Raw genomic sequence first — 22,656 nt, forward strand, 5'->3', positions numbered from 1 at the left:
ACTGCTCGTATATAACAAACCATGCTTAGATGTAGGGCAACACCACAGGTTCTTTGTATCATTTGCTGTTGTCATCTTCTTGTATTTATTTTTTTTCGAATTTATAGTTTATGCATTCGACTTGTAAGAACCAGGTTTCAAAAATTTCACGTTCAAATTATGTGCTAAGTGTCAAAATGACAACTTAAATGGCGGATTCCTCGTGGATTTGATGCACTTTTTTGTCACATACTTTGTAATAATAGAGAGGAATAAGTAAATCAGAAATCTGATCCAACCCGATAAGATTCAATAGCTAATGAACCGGATATGAAACATTTCAGAAAAAATCTAATCCCACAGTGACCTGATGTAACACCTCTAGTCCATAACAATGTTACCTATATTCAATGCATAGCCCCCAACTAAGACTTTTGCAAAGCTAAAGTGCACCCCAAGGCCCAATTCCTCTAAATTTCAAAAATCATATAGAATCACAACTAAGTGATGTCAACTTTTAAAAATAAAGTTGAGAAAGTGTATACAAGAGCAAGTGTGGTGGAACTAAAAGTAAGAATAATTCCATACACAAAAGTCCAAGAAAGGAGTAATGAGTTGTCACAAGAATCACAGATGATGCATTTTAAAGTTGTACAGGGGCATGAGCAGTAAATAATGGAGCTTTATCAACTTCTATTATGCTCATTTGTATCTGTACAAATTTAAAGTATGATTATCTTCCATTCTGGCATTTACTACTAACTGTTGGAACTCTGGAAGGCAAGTGAAGAACCTCAGTAGTGCCCAACATTAATGTATGCAGTGGTTCAAGCACAGCAATTCAAGGTTTAAGACAATGTCATATTATATGCTACTAATCTTCAAGCATAATACTGAAACAAATTATAGTACAACAAAGAATTAAAAGGACTAGATATTATATGGCTAATTGAGCAAAATATCCAAGACTCTTCGTACCAGGCCCAGTGAAGAGGAATCCGATTACCAACTTAACATTAGTAACGAACAACATAAGTTAGAACATACTTCAATGATGGTGAAGCCACAAAATAAGGCAACCTATGGGGTAGATTGAAGCATGCATTTTAGTTAACAAAAGAATCGGATTCTTCTTCGCCGAAGAAACTATTACATTTGAGATATCAAGTTTGGTTAGAAGTTGTTATACCAACTCATCCTGGCCTCGTGAAGGGCATCTGATCAGCTCCAATATGTTAATCACCTCTGCCATGTCTGGCCTATTCGAAGGCACTTGTGATGTACAAATCAAGCCTAACTTCATTACTGGGATTGCCTCGTCGGGGGAAAACTTGTCCTTTAGCCTCTCATCAACACATTCCTCCACCCTACCCTCTTCCAGTGCTCCTCTAACCATGTCACAGAGCACTACCACGTCGTCTTCCATGTACTCAACTGGTCTCCTGCCAGTAACCACTTCCAGTGCCAATATCCCAAACCCATAGACATCACATTTTTCTGTTATCTTCACTGTTTTACATCCAAATTCAGGTGCCATGTAGCCAAGTGCACTTTGAATCTTACTACTTAAAACGTAACGGTCTACCATAGGTAAAAGCCTAGCTAGACCAGAATCCGCAACCTTTGGTTCCCCCGAGCTGTCAATTAATATATTGCTTGATTTTAGATTGTAGTGAATGATGTTCATCTGGTGCAAATGAGCCAAACTTTTAGCTATTCCAAGAATAATGGTAAATCTCTCATTCCATGAGAGGAACTTTCCTCCTGATCCCTCATGGAGATGCTTGTACAAATTTCCACCAGAAACAAACTCGTAAATAAGGAGCTGTAGTGATGGAGTCCAGTAATAGCCTTCAATAGCCACAAGATTACGGTGATGAATTTTCCCTAATTTCTTAACCTCCCTTTCAAAATCTTCTTGGGACTTCACAAGACTGGAAACAGTGAGTTTTTTTATGGCAACTGACCTCCCATCTCTAAGAACAGTTTGATAGACGGCTCCAAAGCCACCACGCCCTAGCTCACAATCTTTATTGAGCAGTGCAGGAGCTTCCGTGCTGAAGTCAGGGTCGCCCGAAAACATGACTAACTTGCCAGAGTTGGCATCTGTGGTGGGGGAACTGCTGAAGCCATCACCTCCGGCTAGTGTAAAGGCTGACGCAGAATGAGGAGTAGCAGAGCGGACACGGAGATTTAGAACAGTGATGGCAATCACCCCAATGATAATTGTGGCAGCTGCACCAATAGCAATAAGCGCAGAAATGCTAAGTATTTTTTTTCTGTGGCTGGGATTTGCAGGGCTTGAGTCTGGAGTAGAGTCAGAAGAATTAGGATCAAGGACAAGTGGCTTGGGAAGGACAGCAGGGCAACTCTTATTAACTAAGGCACCGCAAAGAGCTGGATTCCCATATAGGGAGGACGGGGGGATAGTGTTGAAAAAAGCACCACCAGGCAATTCACCTTGGACCTGATTGTGTGATATATTAAAGGCAATTAGGTGGTCGAGATTAGCCATTTGCCTTGGCAGGGTTCCAGTGAGTTTGTTAAATGACAAATCAACAGTTTGGAGGTTGGTTAGCTTTGCAAAGGCAGCAGGAATTGATCCAGTTAGGCTGTTACGCGACAAAATTCTGCAATATAAGTGGCAATGAAAATGATATATTTGAGAACTGACATTATGACTTGCATATGTAAGTGATAAGAAACGGCTAAGTTAACGAAGAAAATATAATCCAGATATAAGTACAGATACAGGTAATAAAAACTCTTAAAATGGTTCTTACAGTACATAATATATGATTTACCTGAAAAAATTGCGCTTCTGAAATGTTATATATCAAGAACATTAATGTATTGGTCTAACATACAATTGATTTACGAAAGCACATATGGTTATTTTGTGATGCAAATGAATCTATTGTTGAAATATAAATAGTTTTTGCCCATTTAAGTATCTGCCAGCCAGTCCAATGTTGAACAGATGAAACAGCAGCTGGTGCACTCATGATCTAAAAGATTATTACCGGAAACGAAAAGTCATAAAAAAAGAGTATTACTTACAATGATGTCAGTGAAGTACACTTTTCTATGGAAATAGGAATGTTCCCGGACAAGAAGTTCTTCTCTAGTCGCAGATCTCTCAAAGATACAGCTTCTCCAATCTTCAATGGAATGCTTCCACTTAACTGGTTTTGGCTCATGTCAAGTACATCTAAAGCCTTTAACCCTTCAATGCTATCCGGAATGCCACCTACTAGTGAATTCTTAGACAAATTCAAGTATTGCAACTTGCTAATGTCCCCAAGAGCAAGAGGAACTGCACCAGTCAACGAATTTTTTGATATATCCAACACTGCGAGGTTTTGCCTAGAATTATCCGTCAAAGATTTCAGAGAAGCACCAATGTCTCCAATTAATTTATTCTCTGAGAAATTAACATTTTGTAAACCCAATTTAAATAACCAAGTAGGAAGATTGCCAGTCAACGAATTCTGACTGACATCTACCACCACAAGGTTTACACAATTGATAATCGACTCTGGCAAGCTCCCCGCAAAGGAATTCATGGATAGTTTCAGTAATTTTATAGACCGAAGGTTCCCCACTGAAGTTGGCAGACGGCCAGAAAAGCTATTATCAGAAAGATCCAGACTCTCTAGGTTTTTCATTTCTCCAATCCATTCGGGGACTTCACCAGTTAAAGAGTTTTTGTGTAAATTCAAATTATTGCACAAAGAAAGCATCTGCAATGAGCTTGGAAGACTTCCTTGAAAAGAATTATCACTAAGATCTATTGATCTTAGCAGCAAACAGTTTCCAATTCCGTCTGGAATCTCACCTGTTAACTGATTATTTCCCAAGTGTAGTTCTCTCAAGTTGTTTGAACTTTCAATGCCCTTTGGTATCTCACCCTCAAACAGATTCCTAGACAAGTCAAGTGACCTTAGTCCCTGTAAAGACCAGATTCCAGAAGGCAACAGACCTGAAAATTGATTCCCGGAAAAGTTCACTGTAGCAAGTACTGAACATGAGCTTAAACTATCCGGAACAGGGCCTGTGAACTTGTTATTAGCCAATGAAATCAATTTCAAGGATCGACATTGGCCAAAGAAATTGCCTGGAAGTGGTCCCATGAGTCTGTTCTCGCTCAAGTCAATAACCCTCAGGTTCTCCAACTGTGCGAGATTAAAGGGCAGGCCCCCAGTTAGATTATTCTTAGCGAAAGATAATTTCCTTAGAAACTGAAGCTGAAGAATACCCCGGCCCACCCTTCCAGAAAGACCAAAACCATCAAGAGTCAAGTCTGAAACTCTATTAGATATAGGGTCACATCTGACCCCCTTCCAGTTACAAGGAGTATTATCATCTTCATTCCAAGATGTCAAATTATTATCTGGATCTTGAATGTCAGCCTTAAATACAATCAACCCTAATAGATCATCATTCAGTGAGGGATTCAGAGATACTGTTCTTCCCACAATTAACAACAAAAACACTACACAATCAAACAACTTTCTCATCTTCATTCTACAGCCTAAACTCAAACACCAACTCCTTTAATCTCCCTCAGAGAAAAAGGGCATTTATCTCCACAATATCGATACCTCGCCTGAAACCTAGACCACACACACCAAAGAAATTAAATACATTATTTAGTTCTGCAATAATGTTTAATTGAAAAATCGCCAAAACAATCCAAATGAAGTGTTCACTCAAACAAGATCTCAAAGATCTTCAAAATACTAAAAAGACTAGTTAGTAAGCTTTTTAACTAATCTTCTTAACCATTCACCTCAAATAAAGTAATAAACACCACATATTAACATCAACAAAATCAGCTACACAGACATTGTATACAGACATGTATGCATACACAAATATAAATATATAAAACAGAAAAAGCAAGCACATAATGCAGAGAAAAAACCTAGATATTTGAAAAAGTTGAAAACTTTACAAAAGTATAGAACATAAAAACAAGCCCCAGTAAGAAGCTTTAAAGTGTAGATGCAAAAGATATATAAAGATGCACTATAATGTGAGCTGGGTAATTAATAAGTCGCCGGAAAGCTTAAATCCGGCGACGGGAACAAGAAAGAGAAGCATTTAAAAAGAATTACCGGCAAAAGGGCCGTTAAAGTTGGTCTCCGGCAGCAAGTTGATGTAAACTACAGCAGGACACTTGCTTTTTTGTTTGACTGTGTGTGAGAGAGAGGAAGAGAGTGTGTGTTTTAGTACAGACAGGAATTGTAATAAAATGAGTTTCTCATTGATGGCGAGAATCTCAAGGGGAATGTTTGGGTGTTTCAACTTAGTTATGTTTTTTACACATTAATTATGTTTATATTCAGATTTACATGTGCGTCTTTGGATTTAAAAAAAATAGCTCAATTTATGAACATTAAAATGTTAACGCTTCGGTATTTTAAATTCTTTTAATAAGAGTTGATAGATTTTTTTTATTTATGAAATCTAGGTCTATTCAACTAGAATTTAAAAATATATAGATCACTGTGAGTTATTTTATTAAAATTTTAATATATACTATAAAATTTGGTGATACTCATTCGAAAATTTTAAATTATATTAAATTATGTTTAAATATTACACAAGTGTTTTGTTAAATTTCAGACTCACATCAAATATTTGTTTGAGAAATGATAAATTTGAAACTCATATTTCAAATATATATTTTGTTGATTTCAAATTCATAATGTCTTTTCCAAAAATATCCTTAATTATATAAAAAAAATAGTGCTCATGAAATATGCAAGCAAGTTTCATGAAAATCATTTGTTTTACAATCGCATTTACAACGGCATTCTGAAAATATGAATATTTTATAATTTTCTTTTAATATTTGATTAAGGAATGATAAATTTGGAACTCATTTCAAACAGCTAAGGCATCAGTTTTTGTAGCTAAGAGAAGGTTAATGTCAAAGCAGAGAAGCTAGACATTTTTATTTATTATTATTATTATTATTAATTACTATTATTATTATTATTATTATTATTATTATTATTATTATTATTATTATTATTATTATTATTATTTATTTGTTTATGCATTGTCATTTGTCAAGCTATATTAATATCAGCCTCTATTTTCCCGCTTCACCATCTTTTGAAGGCCCTGTAATATATTTGGCACAGCTCCACAGACATGCTCGCTTGCTTCAATAGTTCAATATTGTCAACAAGATTCTGCAGACTGTTTTTGACTTGTACACTGTATTTAAAAAAATACCATCTCTGTTCTAAGAATTCTCTTTAGTTTGTCTTCTTCACATCTTCAACACAATATGAGGACAAAGCAAAAGCTGCAGTACTCAAAATTACAACTTTTTATCTACCCTTTTATAACCAAGACAAAATGGTCCCTCACAAGACTGTCTCCAATCAACTGTTCAAATATGCAGTGGCATTCAAGCACAGCAATTCAAGTTTTAAGACATTGTCATATCAATATTACTTTATATGGTCCTGACCTTCAAGGATATATATAAACAAAAGATACTACAAAGAAATTAAAGGACCAAGATATTATATAGGAGTAGCAAATTGAGCAAAATATCCAAGAAAGAGTTAAAAGGACCAAGATATTGATAGGTTTAACAAACTGAGCAAAATATCCGAGACTAAACGTACCCGACCCGGTGAAGAGGAATCCGATTACAAACTTAACACTAGACAATGAACAACAAACATAAGCTAGAACATACTTCAATGATGGCGCAGCCACAATATAGGGCAACCTATGGGGTAGATTGAAGCATGAATTTTACTTGAACAAAAGAATCGGATTCTTCTTCGCCGAAGAAGCTATTACATTTGAGATATCAAGTTCGGTTAGTAGTTATACCAACTCATCCCGGCCTCCTGAAGGGCATCTGATCAACTCCAATATGTTAATCACCTCTGCCATGTCTGGCCTATTTGAAGGCACGTGTGATGTACAAATCAAGCCTAACTTCATTACTGGGATTGCCTCGTCGGGGGGAAACTTGTCCTTTAGCCTTTCATCAACACATTCCTCCACCCTACCCTCTTCCAGTGCTCCTCTAACCATGTCACAGAGTACTACCACGTCATCTTCCTTGTACTCAACTGGTCTCCTTCCAGTAACCACCTCCAATGCCAATATCCCAAACCCATAGACATCACATTTTTCTGTAATTTTTACTGTTTTACATCCAAATTCAGGTGCCATGTAGCCAAGTGCACTCTGAATCTTACTACTTAAAACGTAACGGTCTATCATAGGTAAAAGCCTAGCTAGACCAGAATCTGCAACCTTTGGTTCCCCTAAACTGTCAATTAATATATTGCTTGATTTCAGATTGTAGTGAATGATGTTCATCTGGTGCAAATGAGCCAAACTTTTAGCTATTCCAAGAATAATGGTAAATCTCGCATTCCATGAGAGGAAGTTTCCACCTGATCCCTCATGGAGATGCTTGTACAAATTTCCACCAGAAACAAACTCGTAAATAAGGAGCTGTAGTGATGGAGTCCAGTAATAGCCTTCAATAGCCACAAGATTACGGTGATGAATCTTCCCTAATTTCTTAACCTCCCTTTCAAACTCTTCTTGGGACTTCACAAGACTGGAAACAGTGAGTTTTTTTATGGCAACTGACCTCCCATCTTTAAGAACAGTTCGATAGACGGCTCCAAAGCCACCACGCCCAAGCTCACAATCTTTATTGAGTAGTGCATGAGCTTCAGTGCTGAAGTCAGGGTCGCCAGAAAACATGACTAACTTGCCAGAGTTGGCATCTGTGGTGGGGGAACTGCTGAAGCCATCACCTCCGGCTAGTGTAAAAGCTGATGCAGAATGAGGTGTAGCAGAGTGGACACGGAGATTTAGAACGGTGATGGCTATCACCCCAATGATAATAGTGGCAGCTGCACCAATAGCAATAAGCGCAGAAATGCTAAGTAATTTTTTTCTGTGGCTGGGATTTGCAGGGATTGAGTCTGGAGTAGAGTCAGAAGAATTAGGATCAAGGACAAGTGGCTTGGGAAGGACATTAGGGCAACTATTTTTAAGTGCAGCACCACAAAGAGATGGATTGCCATATAGAGAGGACGGGGGGATAGTGTTAAAAAATGCACCACCAGGCAATTCACCTTGGACCTGGTTGTGTGATATATTGAAGGAAAGTAGGTGGTCAAGATTAGCCATTTGCCTTGGCAGGGTTCCGGTGAGTTGGTTAAATGACAAATCAATAGTTTGAAGGTTAATTAGCTTAGCAAAGGCAGCAGGTATTGATCCGGTTAGGCTGTTACGCGAAAGAACTCTGCAATATAACAACAGTTGCAATGAAAATGATATATTTGAGAACTGACATGCATATTATAGTATTAATATTTAGAAACTGCTTAGTTGATAAAAAAAATATAATCCACATAGAAATCGGGTTTTATATCAAAGTGCCCACCGTTCTCATAAAAAACTATCAAGTGATTAACTGATCTTCACGGGAACTCATTTTAGCCACCGGAATTACTATATATATCACTATGTTAAATCTTCAAAGATAATTAACAAAAAACTAAATGAAATCCTAATCAACAGATGATGCGTGAGCCTTTTGGATTATATATCAAGAACATTAATGTATTGGTCTTATATATAATTGACTTATAAAATCATATAGTTTAGTTAAAAAAAGCCTAGGCTATTTTGTTTTGCAAATGAATCTATTGATGAAATTCAAATAGTCACTGCAAATTTAAGTTTCTGCCAGCCAGTCCAATGCTCAACAGTTGAAACAGCAGCTGCTGCATTCATGATCTAAAGGAGTATTACCAGAAACGAAATTATATAAACAGAAAAGTATTACTTACAATGATGTCAGTGAAGTACACTTTTCTATGGAAGTAGGTATTTTTCCGGACAAGAAGTTATTTTCTAGTCGCAGATCCCTCAAAGATACTGCTTCTCCAATCTTCGTGGGAATGCTTCCATTTAACTGGTTCTGGCTCATGTCAAGAATATCTAAAGCCTTTAACTCTTCAATGCTATCCGGAATGCCACCTACTAGTGAATTCTTAGACAAATTCAAGTATTGCAACTTGTTAATATCCCCAAGAGCCAGAGGAATTGCGCCAGTCAAAGAATTTTTTGACATATCCAACACTGCGAGGTTTTGCCTACAATTGTCCGTCAAGGATTTCAGAGAAGCACCAATGTCTCCAGTTAATTTATTCTCTGAGAAATTAACATTTTGTAAACCCAATTTAAATAACCAAGTAGGAAGATTGCCAGTCAACGAATTCCGACTGACATCTACCACAACAAGGTTTACACAATAGATAATCGACTCTGGCAAACTCCCGGAAAAGGAATTCATGGATAGATTCAATAATTTTATAGACCGAAACTTCCCTACTGAAGTTGGCAGTGGGCCAGAGAAGCTATTATCAGAAAGATCTAGAGTCTCTAGGTTGCTCATTTCTCCAATCCATTCAGGTACCTCACCAGTAAAAGAGTTTTTGTGTAAATTCAAATTTTTGCATAAAGAAAGCATCTGTAATGAGCTTGGAAGACTTCCTGAAAAAGAATTCTCACTAAGATCTATTGATCTTAGCAGCAGACAGTTCCCAATTCCATCTGGAATCTCACCTGTTAACTGATTCTTTGCCAATCGTATTTCTCTCAAGTTGTTCACCCCTTCAAAGCCCTTTGGTATCTCACCCTCAATCAGATTCCTAGACAAGTCAAGTGACCTAAGTCCCTGCAAAGACCAGATTCCAGAAGGCAACAGACCTGAAAATTGATTCCTGGAAAAGTTCACTGTCCCGAGTACTGAACACGAGCTTAAACTATCCGGAACTGGGCCTGTGAACTTGTTATTAGCCAATGAAATCGATATCAAGGATCCACATTGGCCAAAGAAATTGCTAGGAACTGGTCCCATGAGACTGTTCTCGCTCAAGTCAATAACCCTCAGGTTTTCCAACTGTGCAAGACTAAAGGATAGGCCCCCAGTTAGATTATTTTTAGCAAGTGATAACTTTCGTAGAAACTGAAGCTGAAGAATACCCCGGCCTATCCTTCCAGAAAGACCGAAACCATCAAGAGTCAAGTCTGAAACTCTATTAGATCTAGGGTCACATCTGACCCCCTTCCAGTTACAAGGACTATAATCATCTTCATTCCAGGATGTCAAAGTACCATCTGGATCTTGAATGTCAGCCTTAAATACAATCAACCCTAAAAGATCATCATTCAGCGAGGGGTTCAGAGATACTGTTTTCCCCAAAACTAACAGCAAAATCACTACACAAACAAACCACTTTCTCATCTTCAGTCTACAGCCTAGACTCAAACACTAACTCTTTCGATCTCCCTCGGAGAATAAGGCCATTAATCCCCACAATATCGATACTTTCGCCTGAAACCTAAACCACACACACAGACAAATAAATTTAATACATTGCCTAGTTCTCAACAAACTTTAATCAACAAATCGCCAAATCGAAACCAAATGAAGTTGCAAGGCAAACAAGATCTTAAAGATCTTTTAAATACTAAACAGACAGATTAGTAAGCTTTTCAACTAACATTCTTAACCATTTGCCACAAATTAAGTAATAAACTAAAGTAACTGTTAACATCACCAAAACAGCTACACAGACACATGTAAGCATACACAAATATAAATTTATAAAACAGAAAACACAAGTACATTATGAAGATAAAAAACCCCTAAATATTTGAAAAAGTTGAAAACTTTACAAAACTAAAAAACATAAAAACAAGCCCTGGTAATAAAAACAGTGTTGGATTAAAGTTTTAATCTTTAATCCAACACTATTTCAAAGTAAGTTGAATACACTATAATGTAAGCTGGAAAACTGAAATAAGTCGCCGAAAAGCTTAAATCCGGCGACGCGGAAGAAGAAAGAGAAGCATTTGAAAAGAGTTACCGGAAAAAGTGGCCGTTCAAGTTGGTCTCCGGCAGGAAGTTAATGTAAAGTGCAGCAGTACACTTGCTTTTTTGTTTGACTCTGTGGACTGTGTATGTGAGAGACAGCGCGCCGGGTACAGACAGGAAATTATTATACAAAAGCAAATTTATTTATGTGAAATTACGCTCTTATCCTTATTTAATTATTGAATAAATTTTTTGCATAAAATATATTTTTGAGGATTTTGCATCAATTATTTTTGAAAAAAATTCAATCTACCTCTAACGTTGACATTTTATAAATATACAATTATCTTGATAAATATAATATTCTACAATTTAAAAAATTTTAAAAAATATTAACCGTAAAATACTAGCAAAATATTCACGTCCATATTACAAGATGGTTAAAAAATCACATTATTGAAAATAAATGACCTTCAAAATCACTTTCTTTTAATTTATTATAATATCACATACTTATTAATTTTAATGGGACGCAATGAGTATCGTGAACAGACCAAATAACTCGGTTCAGTCCCAGAAACCGAAGAGACGGTAAAGAAACTAGGGAAGGAGCCAGAGGCGGATCTTAGAAGGGGAAGAGGGGGCAACTGACCCCCTTAAATTTTTAATTTTTTAATATTATACATATTTTTAGGTTATAGAATTGAAATTGACCCCCCTTAATTTTTTTGTGACCTCTCTTAAAATTTTTTGAAAAAAAAAGACCCCCCTTAACTTTATAGTCAGATCCGCCACTGGAAGGAGCTGGTAATAATTTTGGCAAACGCCCCAGAAAAAGCCAAGACGATGTCGATATTGCTACTATAAGCAAATGTGAGATTGGTTTCATGTGACCCCTATTCTTATGTTCTCCAAAGAGCTACAAGCTAGCAGCTGCCTTATATATGCTACATAGGTTTAGGGTTTTAAGGCACCAACCACGGAGGAACTGAGTTACTTTTATCAGTTGAGAACCTTGTGGTGGGATGATCATCTGTTTCTTGGATAAAGCAGCCCCCTTGTCGTTGAGTTTTTGGATCCTCTTTTTTGTTTTAAAAGGATCCTCATTCCGCACAAATGCTTGGTCACCAGTATCCAAGGGCAAAACAGAAGAGCTTGGCGTGGTAGATGCGGCAGCAGATTCAGCGACTCCATCAGAGGAAGCAAAGATGCTTGGAACACCTGACATATCTACAAACAAGGATAAATAGAAGCGTCAACAAGTCAAGTAATAAAAAGAATTGGGTAATTTGTAATTCTGGACTAGCAATAGATAAAAGGGAGCGCCTTCAACCACCGGGAACAGGAACACTCATGCCATAAAAAAATGTCTTTCATGAACGTATAATAAGCATAAAAAATAAAACACCAAAAAACATTAAAAGGTATATTAAGAGGTTGTTTGATAAAACTGAATAAAAAATGCTGAGTCATTAAATTTGCTGAATATACTGAATGAAAAATTTATATGAATGAAAAATTTACTGAAAGAAATTTATTGTTTGATAACAATCATATTAAAATATCTGAATGACAATATATTTATCATTTTACTCTTATAATTCCAACATACATCATAAATCATCCAAAATTATAACATATAATTTTATTCAAAATTATAAAAAAAGTATAATCTTATCCAAAATTATAAAAATTACAAAAATGTAAATCATCCGAAATTATTTAAAAATTATAATTTTGGATAAATTTTTATAATTTTGGATGATTTATGATGTTAAATTTTTTATAATTTTGGAATTTTATCCATAACTATAATTTTAAAATTATATTTTTAAATTTTTATCTAAAACACATCATAAATCATCCAAAATTTTTATCCAAAATCATAAAAAAATTAATCCAAAATAATAAAAATCGTCCAAAATTTTTATAATTTTGTATATTTATAGCCCATATCAAGATGAATCAATTCCTTTTTTTTAAAGAAAAGTGATGGGCACCTGATAATAGGGGTGATCACGGTCTGGTTTAAACCGCAAAATCCGTAAAAACTAATCCGATATTAATCCGATCCAAACCGAAACCGATATGAGGTTTACGGTTTCGGTTCGACTAATTTAAAAAACCGTGGTTTGTGGGTTGGTTTCGGTTTTATATTTAACCAACCCGTTATAAAACCGAACCGCATATTTATATATACACAATATAAATATTTAATATTAAATATATACAAAATATTAATTTTATATAAATATACTAATTTTTAGTTTATATTTGCTGGGTTGTTTAGTTACTTACCTTATCAATACCAACTACAAGTCTACAAGTTAAATCAAGTCAGTAATCCACGACTTCGATTCAAGTTTATGCATTTTATTAGACTAAAATTTGTATTTTAATTTAACTATGTGAAATTGTGTAAATGGAGACAAAATGATACTTTATTTTCCAGTATTATTCATGAATCCTCTTATCTGATTATAAGTCTTAGTCACAAACCGATCAATCCGCTTAACCGAACCATCAAAAACCGCACCGTTTGGTCCGGGTTAGTTGGTTTGCGGGTCATGGGTTGGTTTGAGATTTTAAAAAACCGCTAATATATGGTTTGGTTCCGGTTCTACCTTCAATCCGAACCAAACCGGACCGCGATCACCCCTACTTGATAATACACTGTTAAAGCAGCTAGTATAAACGCAGGAAGAGTGAAAATAAAGGGTTGAGTTTGAGGGTATATATTGGAAAACCCTACTCAGAGTCTCTCTTACCCACTAAGCGAGAGTCCACGCTCTTACCCAATAAGTGTGTTTTGGTTTCATTAAGCACGTTTGATAATCTGTTAAAAAAATTAAATCTATGACTGAAAAAGTAAAATGGCCATTAAGAGGCTATTAAGAGTTATCAAACAGCCCCTAAGCTTTGGCCATGCCAGAGTAAAAAACAATAAGAAACTCTTAAAGGGACAAAGGTTATAGGCTCCACTTGAGGGGTGGAGATTTGTTTCATTTTATTATTCTTTTTTATAGCTTTCCCGTCGTAAAACTCTTAAAGGGACAAATAGAGCCTACTCCCATTCAGGAAAAACGGCTTCTCCGTCGAGAGAAACCACTCTAATAGTGTTGTTTCCACATCATGACTCGTAAAGATGATTTGGACTCCTACTCAGCACGTATTCAAGAACTAGGAAAAACCAACAAGGCGCTGAAAGAAAAACTTAAGGACGAAAAATCTAGCCTGGAATCTTCCCTTTCTGTACTTCAGCTAGAGAAAGCCAAATTAGATCAGCTCATAAAAGACAAGGATACGGCTTTGAAATCTTTAGAAGAGGCCAACAAAAAACTTACTTTGGAGATTGAAGAAATCAAAGTAGACAGGGCCAACAATTGGGCTGTCGAGAAACAAAAAATAGAAGAAGCGGCCTTCAAAGATGGTTTTAGGAGTTGGGTAAAGACTTTTATGGCCGCTGATCCGGAATATAATTGGGCGGACAAATTTGGCGAAGGGGTCGCCAAATGGATGAAAAAATTCTCTGTTATGGAGGCGGCTGGTATTGCCGAGATGAAAGCTCTTCTCGAGACTGAGAGAGGGAGACAAAGAACACCTTCAAAATCTAAATGCAGAAGATGATGCTTCCTCTGAGAAAACAGAGGATTTGTCTTAAGAATTTATGAAATGCTTTGAGACATTTTTTAGTGTGAGCAGCTTTGAGGCTTTGCAAATTGTACCTGCAATATTGACTAGACTTTCTATTTTGTTTGCGGATAATAATATTGCCCAGGAGACGCACTCTCGGAGACCTTTGTTTAACTATTTCTTCTTCTGATTCTTAAGTCACAAACATGCTATATTTGTATTTGATGCATTCCACTGTAATGCAGTTATTTAGCAAGGGCTGAAGTGAGAATATACATTTTGATTCTTTCTTTTCAAGATCCCTGCAGTAGCAACTCATTTCAGTTTCTTCAGTAAGCCCACACAGAATAAGAAGTGGTATGGTTGAAATGTCAAGCATCAATATATGATCACTGCACCCTTTTAAAGGAGAGCAAGTTCAATACAAATGCAGACCAACAAAACTAATTATCTCAATTCAGATGGTTAACATATGTATTGTATTGACATCTTGCATGTGCACACAATCATTAGAAGGTCGTGCTTGGTGTAATGGTTAAACATTTGTTTCTTATCCGCTATGTCTCAAGTTCGAACCAGGCCATAAGGGGTGGGGTGTGTTGATGTGTCAAACTTGTGCACTGGGTACGACCTTTTTCAGTTTTGGGAAAAGCAGAAGTTCCTATAACTGCAGTAAGGGAGCAAGGATCCTTGTAAAGTCATCAGGATGCTGATGAGAACTTGCTGCAATATTTATATAACCTTTATTTCTTGGGCTCTAGTGTATTTCTGTTTTCATTCTGCAGAAAGTTTAAGCCAGTCTATTAGAACTCATCTTAGCATTTCAAGGCTATTCACCACATTGCAGGTAATACATTAATCATGGCCATCTTGGAAGTGTATAATGAATTATGTCGAAGAGTACTTCTTGAGATTCCAAGGTACTTGTGAAATAACTGAAGTAGTCATAATATTGTAAATTCAGTAATCGACAATGAATTTTGAACCGCATTCATCTTTTTGCTGAACGGAGAGCTGGAAAAATTATACAACTATTACAAAAAAGCTATTTCAAGAGATCAATACATACTAATTTCTTTTCTGTTTTTACTATATTTACCATTTTCTTTTCTCTAATCCTGTAGTTGTAGATTACACAGGCCTGTACAAAGTACTGGAACATTATCTCTTCACCTGAATAGGTCGCTTTGGCTGGATGGCCGTTGACATTACTTGCAACCTGTTTGCTATCTCTGTAAATGATGGTCTTGACGATGGATCAGGTGACCAGCACTCCTCCATCAACCTTCTCCACTCAGCGTCACAGCGTTTCGGAATAGGTGGTCGAAGCGTGTTATTTACAATCCCACCTTCAGTAAAAAAATAGTTCAAATTTTACTAGGATTCTAAATAAAATTTTGTAACATAACAATTATAAGCATTGAATCTGCCTGGTTTTGCAGAACAAGAACCAGTCTTCACATTGCAGATTTTTTTAATCAAGAATGCTAATATATCAACAGGTAACAGCTGCTACATATTAGAAGCACGAATGTTTTCGGTTACACGATAATAGCTATACTCTCGAAAATTTAATCAGTTTTATTATTGACAAAATGATTAAATTGTTAGCACAAACTAGATTACACAGAGCAGACTAAGTGAGTAAAATATAGCACAAACTGGATTACAGACAGTTCAAATTGTTCCTTTCAAATGTTGTATAAAACGAGTTTACTGTGAAAATGGTTGCAAAATATTGTTCATATAAATCACAGACACAGTATGATACCAACATAACGATGACAGTTAAGTACATGTACTTTTGCACTTAATGGACAGAATCACAGAAATACAGAATAATAAAGGTTCCTCTAAGTGAAGTTCAGAGCAAGATAAATTGTGGCCCTTGTCGGTATTTCAGATAATTTAGCATTGTAAATTAAAATCTAAACTCCAGAACATTTAAGATCACAACATTTTCCTGTAGGAGCCTAGGAGGCCGTATTTTGGTGCTGGAGTACACAGGAGTTTATACTCGAGATTTCTGTATAGGAATTTTACGAAAGCACTGTTAAGTTACCAGATCTCTAAAACCTTAAGGTGTTATGAAGACTCAACTGGATCATATATCTTTTAGCAGTCCCCTCTCACTACTAAACCTCGTGCATTTCTATCTTTTGATTAGAATACTGGGGTAAGGAGTGTTTATTAATTGAGACCTCTCATAACTTGAGTTTTGATACCAATATTAGTCACCAACTCTCCAAAAACTTTAGGTGTGAGATAGAATTCATGGATCTTTTACATTTAACAGTTACATATAGAACCTTCTATAAATACAATGAGCTTACCTATAATGGCACCACAATGCATATTTGCATATGGCTCCTCCCCTGTCAAGATCTCCCACATTGCTATACCAAAAGAGTATACATCAACCTGTCATCAATTCATATGATGCAACAAACAAGAAAAAGCGGTAAAAATGGGTAACACTACTTGAACCTTTGATATATGAGTAACTATTCCTGTTGGAGTATGGAGTAATTAAATCCAACCTTCTCAGATACCCGACTACTGCTACCATTAAGTAGCTCTGGAGCCATCCATGGAAGTGTTCCTCTTACTCCACCTGAAACAAGTGTGTTACGCTTGATTCTTGACAATCCAAAATCACCAACCTGACAAATAATGAGCACATAGTTCTAAGAATAAAGTCAAATAACAGTAAAACTCAAGTTTTAACATCTGAATTAATCTAACTGGTAAGGTAGGAAGTATAGTTGAGTCAAGACATCTTATAAAGACTAGAATCTGAAATAATGGACTTCCAATAAACGACTAGTGGAAACTGTAATAGTAATTTTTTATGAGATTAGCATCAAGATATCGTCATATGTAATTACTCCATTCTAAAGGCTCCAGCTAACTCAGAATGATAAAATTTTAAAACATATATTGGGAACTTGAGATTACTATTTCCAAATAAAACATTTTCTTTTTTAAGTACCTTGCATATAGGTCGTTTAGGATCTCCTAAATTGACGAGCAAGTTGTCACATTTCAGATCAAAGTGAACAATATTTTTCATATGTAAATACTCCATTCCAAAGGCAGCATCTCGCGCAATCATGAGCTTTTTACGACGGTCAAGTGCTCTGTGTGATAAAAGAATAAAAGGTTCTGTAGATATATTTGTACAGGATGAGTGGATGAGGAATAGTTAAATATACCAACTTACCTGTCCTTCCTCAGGAGAACATGTCGCAGAGAACCATTGACCATAAACTCAGTTACTGTAGCCAATGTTACTTCTGGTCCATCAGGAACCACCCCATAGAATGCTACCACATTTGGATGGTGAAGTTTAGACAGGATTTGAGCTTCCCTCCAGAAGTCTTTGCTCTTACGAAAAAAATGATATTATCGAGTCAATTATTTTAGCACTTCTATATACCTCAACCATTTTTTTTAATAGGACATAAAATAGTTTCTTTCCAAAATGTATCTTGAACTTTAAACACAGTATTGATAACACTTTAAAAGTGACAAATTAAATTTTGCAATGTTGTAATGTGACAAATTATAAATTTTCAATGTTTTTTAGAAGAAAAACTCACCAGTCGCTCTTGCTCTGATGATCTTCCAGCAAAACAACTCTTTTTTATTCGTTTGATAGCAACGTCTGTACCTCTCCACTTCCCATGATATACTGTTCCATATGTACCTGATCCTAACTCTTGTAACTCTTCAAGATCAGCATTCCTTATGATCTGCACATCAGAAGATCTTATCAAGAACTATAGATCTTAATTTTTTTTATTTGCAGAACTTTTAATAGAGCATATAAGATAATCTAAGAAAGTGGATCAGGCAATGTGTAAATGGAAAGAGAGATGATGCCTATAAGGAATGTATGTTATTACGTAAATATGTTAATTAAGAATCTGATACGAACCTGCAAGTTATAGATGCCTGCTTCTATTTCAAGTAGCACAGGATCACTGATAGATTTACCTATACCAGCACCAATACCATCCTACAAAGATACGATAGCAACATAAATCCTTTAGTAAAATAATACCAAGTCTAAATAAGCAATATCTAGAACAACAGGAAAGCTACCTTGCAGTCAGAGTTTAGGTCCAGCAGGTCCGATTCTGTATCACTTGCACTAGTTTCATCTTGTACTAGTGGGACAACTCCAGAAGTTGAAGGCATGTCAGGAGGCAAGTTGTCGGTCACATCTTCAATAATAACCGGCACTCTCAGCACAGTACTTCTGTCATGATTGTCTATTTGGGCTGATTCGACAATTATGGTGGAATTTTCTCTTTCAGCGCCACTTTGTCTATCATTCAACATATCCCTGTATAAATAAGCTACTTTAACTAAATTAGTATCCGTGACTGGACTAAGCTCTGACAGATTAGGCACATTTGGATCATCCTTGTTCAAATTTAAGCTTACACCTGACCCATCTTGTGATGACTTACAAAAATTAATTCTTAAGTTTGGATCAATATGCATGTTTTCCACCTTCAACCTAGGTTCCATGCCGTAAGTTTGTACTACTTCACTAGCATTTCTCTCAGCAGGATTCTGATTTTGGCCAACAAGAGATTCTTTATTTGCCACATAATTTATCATATCTTGATCCCATTCAATGCATGTCTTGCTAGCATTCGATGCCTTGAAAGTAATTAAATCTGTAGGCTCAGTCTGTTGCATTCTCCATTCTGGTGACAAGGTTGATGCATCAGAGGGTAATCTTTCAAGTTCACTGTTGGATAAGGAGGCCATTATTCCCTTTTTCAGATACAAATCTGGCCTATTGTTGTGTGGCATTTTTAGATGAGCTATTTTGTGATAAGAATGTGGAAGGTTTGAGTCAGATGGTAGATTAGTTTTGTTCTGATATGGAAAATTCTTAGAATGAATTTCCAACTTGTCGAGCATATAGTTATCAGTTTCTAAATCTCCAGCTTGATCATATAGTGGAGAAGATGGATCAAGGTCTATGAGAGGGGCATCCTTATTGTTCGTTTCTGTTACATATATGTCTTGATTATCACGATAGATATTCTCATTTGATCTTCTTTTTGAAGCACACTGAGTTCTTACTTCATAACTGTCTTCCAGTGTACCTACCTCGTAGATCTTCATTGGCAAATTGTTACAAGCTTTCTGCATGGGTGCAGGAAAAGAAGGTAATCGGACAAGTGGCCTGCCTTTATGATGTGGTGAATTGCAAGCCTGAGGATTTAGGTTAGAGAGCATCATGTTATTTATGGAGCTCCCACCATCCCGAATCTCCCATGGATGAAATGTAGGAGAATCTCTTCGAAAGGTTGGACTATTCTCCAAATTAACTCCCCAATAACTTGTTAGGCTCTCTCTACTTGAGCTTTTATGAAGATTTTGGTCTTGCATACCATTTACAGCGATAACATATTGATAGTCTGCATCACTATGCTGCACTGCCCTTTTATCATGATGACATGAGTTGTCGGAGTCATTAACAGTCACAAGAAAGATCCTCAGTCTCTGAGAGCTTCTTTGAAGATCATGATACTCATCTATCATGAGATGCAGATCCTCATCAGATGATACAGAAATAAGTGCATCAAGATCTTCGCCAGGAAGCTGGTATTTAATAGTGTGAGGCTGATTACATATAGCAAAAGTTTTCCTCATGAGTTCCACATAAGTTACATTTTTCCTAATAGATATGATTCGGGTCTCACCACCTACGTATCTAAGCTTCCCATCATTTGGTCTTGGCAGTATTCTTCCTCCATAACTGCAAAGAAATTTCATTTTCCCAGAGAAAGAATTACCATCTGAAACTCCAGAATCATCATACCCAAAACTGCGCTGGTATGAGTTTGGAGAGCCTGATTTATGAGCTGAAGACTGGTAAGAAAATGGAGAATTCGACTTATGGACAGGAGTACTAGGACTTTGAGTAGCTCTATCATATATACTTTCATTAGACAGTGATCTTCGTTTTGTTCCTTCGATCAAACCATCGTTCTTTTCATTATGAACAGGCTGCTGACCATTATCAGCATAAAATCCCACCTTGTGTTTATATTGATCCACATCAATGCCACCATGTGGCGGATAACGGTCTCTAAGAAACTCGGGTGAAAATTCTTCACCAGTTTGTACTGAAATGTTGAGCAGAAGTCTATTATTCCCATAACTACTATCAGCTTCCTTAACATATTCCTTGGATTTTTCTTCAGAAGTCCCAGGAACTTCACTTGTCATTGTCCCCAGATGAAATTAACAACCATTAAAAGATGAATAACATCAAGCCCTCGAAACATTCTTCTAATTTCTCCCCAGAATTTTCACCATTCCTCGGAGAAATCAATTCTCCAAAACCCCTTGGAGATAATTCGAGACTTTATCGAAAAAGTGAATCAGATGATGAGGTATGACCTAAATAATCTACACCTCCAAGATTGCTCAAACCAATTAACAGAATATTATATATACCTAAATCAAGAGATGGGACTGTAATTAATTTAAGGAATCATAATCATTGTTCATGCACAAACAATACTAAAACATGGTCAAATTCTTCAAACAAAATTATCATAATAGGCACATTAAGAAAAACAAATTTACCTCTTTATATGTAAGAAACTGTAGGAGCCAACGTTTTGGACTTTTTGTGCATATTTTTCTTCTGCCTTTGAAAACTACTTTCTTTGCATGTCTAGTGCTGTAAATCTAAATCATATGGCAAGAAACGCAAGCAAAAGATTTAGATAATCGTCAGAAAATCAAGGTTGCAGGTTGATTGAGAAAGCGAGGTTGCATAGGTTTCGAAAGAAATGGCTCAAATAACGCGGCATCAATCTTTCATTCTTTCGTTTTCGTATGTACTAACTAGTTCGTTTCTTTGTTATTTTCTCGCGGGGTTTGTTTTTCCCATTAATTTTGGCTCTTCTGAATAAATTATATGTGTTTATTATTCTAAAAGTGAGATTAATGCATATTTTGTAACTTGTTGTACTAATTAAAATTTTGATTATTCATTAATTATTAGATAATTAATGCAATTATTTACAATTTTGTAGCATTATCGATTATGATCGATTCATGTTTTGGTTGTTGAGTCTCATTATCACGATTTTAACAAATAATGCCGAGAAAATCACATTCTATAAAAATGGTCTAAATATCACTTAAAAACACTAACTTTAAGTTGAGTTTATACAAAATGTAACATCGTGTAGCGTTTTGGGTAAAAACGCTATTTAAAGTGGTGTTTTGGGTTTAAAACGCTGCTTTAAGTTATGTTTCGAGGGTAAAACGCTACTTTATCCTAGGTTACTCAATTTTTTTGTATTTTTAAAATTCAAAACGCTATTTAATATGATATTTTGAGTTCAAAGCGCAATTTAAAATTGTTTTTTGGGTGCAAATCGCAACTTCATCATGGATTATTAAAATTATTTTAGAAAAAAATAGAAAAACAATCAAACTGTCCAACACAACACTATGTAGCGTTTGCGTTTTGATAATTTATTTGATAACTTAAAACGATCTCATGTCTTGTCATGATATTTGGACCATTTTTTTGAGTTATAATATTTGAAGCATTTTAATTCTAAATTATAATTTTTTGAAAAAAAATTCGCGTTCTTTTACAACAATGTATGTATAATGTAAAGAAACGTGAGCCTTGACAAATTTATAAATTATGATTTTTTTCCAACTTTGTACTTTCATTAAATCATTATGTTTAAAATGTTGTTTTTTGTTATCTATATAGCACATGTATGTATGCATCACACATGTATATTATATATTTATATGCACAATTCGGAAAATATTTTGGAAAACTAAAACCACCATTCTGATTTTAATTTGTACACATTTGTTATTTCCTCCGTCCAAATGAATTGTATACAGTTTCTTTTTTTAACGTCCCATTAATTGTATACATTCCAAAAGTAATAAATTTTTATAATATAAAATATGATTACACCCATTACTTAATAATATAAACATTATTATACCCCCTACTTTCCTACACTATCTCAAACAAATTTATTATTAAATATAAATAAATATCTTTACCCATTTTTCATCTAACTTTACTGATTTCCTAAGCAATTTCTTGATCTCAACCATTTGTGTACAAGTGACTGGGA

General features: G+C 35.6%; 3 protein-coding genes across 3 annotated transcripts; all 3 read right to left on the reverse strand.

Moving 5' to 3' along the window:
- Positions 1–900: 900 nt before the first annotated feature.
- LOC108215296 (probable LRR receptor-like serine/threonine-protein kinase IRK) lies at positions 901–5,292 on the reverse strand. Its single transcript, XM_017387726.2, has 3 exons — positions 5,100–5,292; positions 3,040–4,595; positions 901–2,609 (listed from the first exon to the last, which is right to left on the reverse strand). The coding sequence occupies exons 2-3, from the start codon at positions 4,503–4,505 to the stop codon at positions 1,163–1,165; spliced, it is 2,913 nt and encodes a 970-aa protein (XP_017243215.2). The 5' UTR covers positions 4,506–4,595; positions 5,100–5,292; the 3' UTR covers positions 901–1,162.
- Positions 5,293–6,508: 1,216 nt separating this feature from the next.
- LOC108215143 (probable LRR receptor-like serine/threonine-protein kinase IRK) lies at positions 6,509–11,052 on the reverse strand. The gene is made up of 3 exons (XM_017387505.2): positions 10,920–11,052; positions 8,835–10,391; positions 6,509–8,284 (listed from the first exon to the last, which is right to left on the reverse strand). The coding sequence occupies exons 2-3, from the start codon at positions 10,292–10,294 to the stop codon at positions 6,838–6,840; spliced, it is 2,907 nt and encodes a 968-aa protein (XP_017242994.1). The 5' UTR covers positions 10,295–10,391; positions 10,920–11,052; the 3' UTR covers positions 6,509–6,837.
- A 4,400-nt stretch (positions 11,053–15,452) lies between these two features.
- LOC108211363 (uncharacterized) lies at positions 15,453–21,408 on the reverse strand. The gene is made up of 9 exons (XM_017382941.2): positions 21,122–21,408; positions 18,608–20,989; positions 18,441–18,521; positions 18,103–18,255; positions 17,724–17,887; positions 17,493–17,640; positions 17,041–17,163; positions 16,834–16,921; positions 15,453–15,849 (listed from the first exon to the last, which is right to left on the reverse strand). Exons 2-9 carry the CDS (start codon positions 20,756–20,758, stop codon positions 15,662–15,664), a joined length of 3,096 nt encoding a protein of 1,031 aa, XP_017238430.1. The 5' UTR covers positions 20,759–20,989; positions 21,122–21,408; the 3' UTR covers positions 15,453–15,661.
- Positions 21,409–22,656: the final 1,248 nt, after the last annotated feature.

The sequence above is a fragment of the Daucus carota genome, chromosome 3 (assembly GCF_001625215.2).
Source record: "Daucus carota subsp. sativus chromosome 3, DH1 v3.0, whole genome shotgun sequence".
In the NCBI taxonomy this organism is placed as follows: Eukaryota; Viridiplantae; Streptophyta; class Magnoliopsida; order Apiales; family Apiaceae; genus Daucus; species Daucus carota.

Bases quoted from the DNA above. Each gene is read 5' to 3' on its own strand.
- LOC108211363 (XM_017382941.2), bottom strand. From the start codon at position 20,758: ATGACAAGTGAAGTTCCTGGGACTTCTGAAGAAAAATCCAAGGAATAT. The intron at 18,256-18,440 runs GTTCGTATCAGA...TCTGATGTGCAG, and splicing joins CAGGCATCTATAACTTGCAG to ATCATAAGGAATGCTGATCT. The intron at 17,641-17,723 runs GTAAGTTGGTAT...TTTATCACACAG, and splicing joins GTTCTCCTGAGGAAGGACAG to AGCACTTGACCGTCGTAAAA.
- LOC108215296 (XM_017387726.2), bottom strand. From the start codon at position 4,505: ATGAAGATGAGAAAGTTGTTTGATTGTGTAGTGTTTTTGTTGTTAATT. The intron at 2,610-3,039 runs GTAAGTAATACT...CTTATATTGCAG, and splicing joins TGTACTTCACTGACATCATT to AATTTTGTCGCGTAACAGCC.
- LOC108215143 (XM_017387505.2), bottom strand. From the start codon at position 10,294: ATGAGAAAGTGGTTTGTTTGTGTAGTGATTTTGCTGTTAGTTTTGGGG. The intron at 8,285-8,834 runs GTAAGTAATACT...GTTATATTGCAG, and splicing joins TGTACTTCACTGACATCATT to AGTTCTTTCGCGTAACAGCC.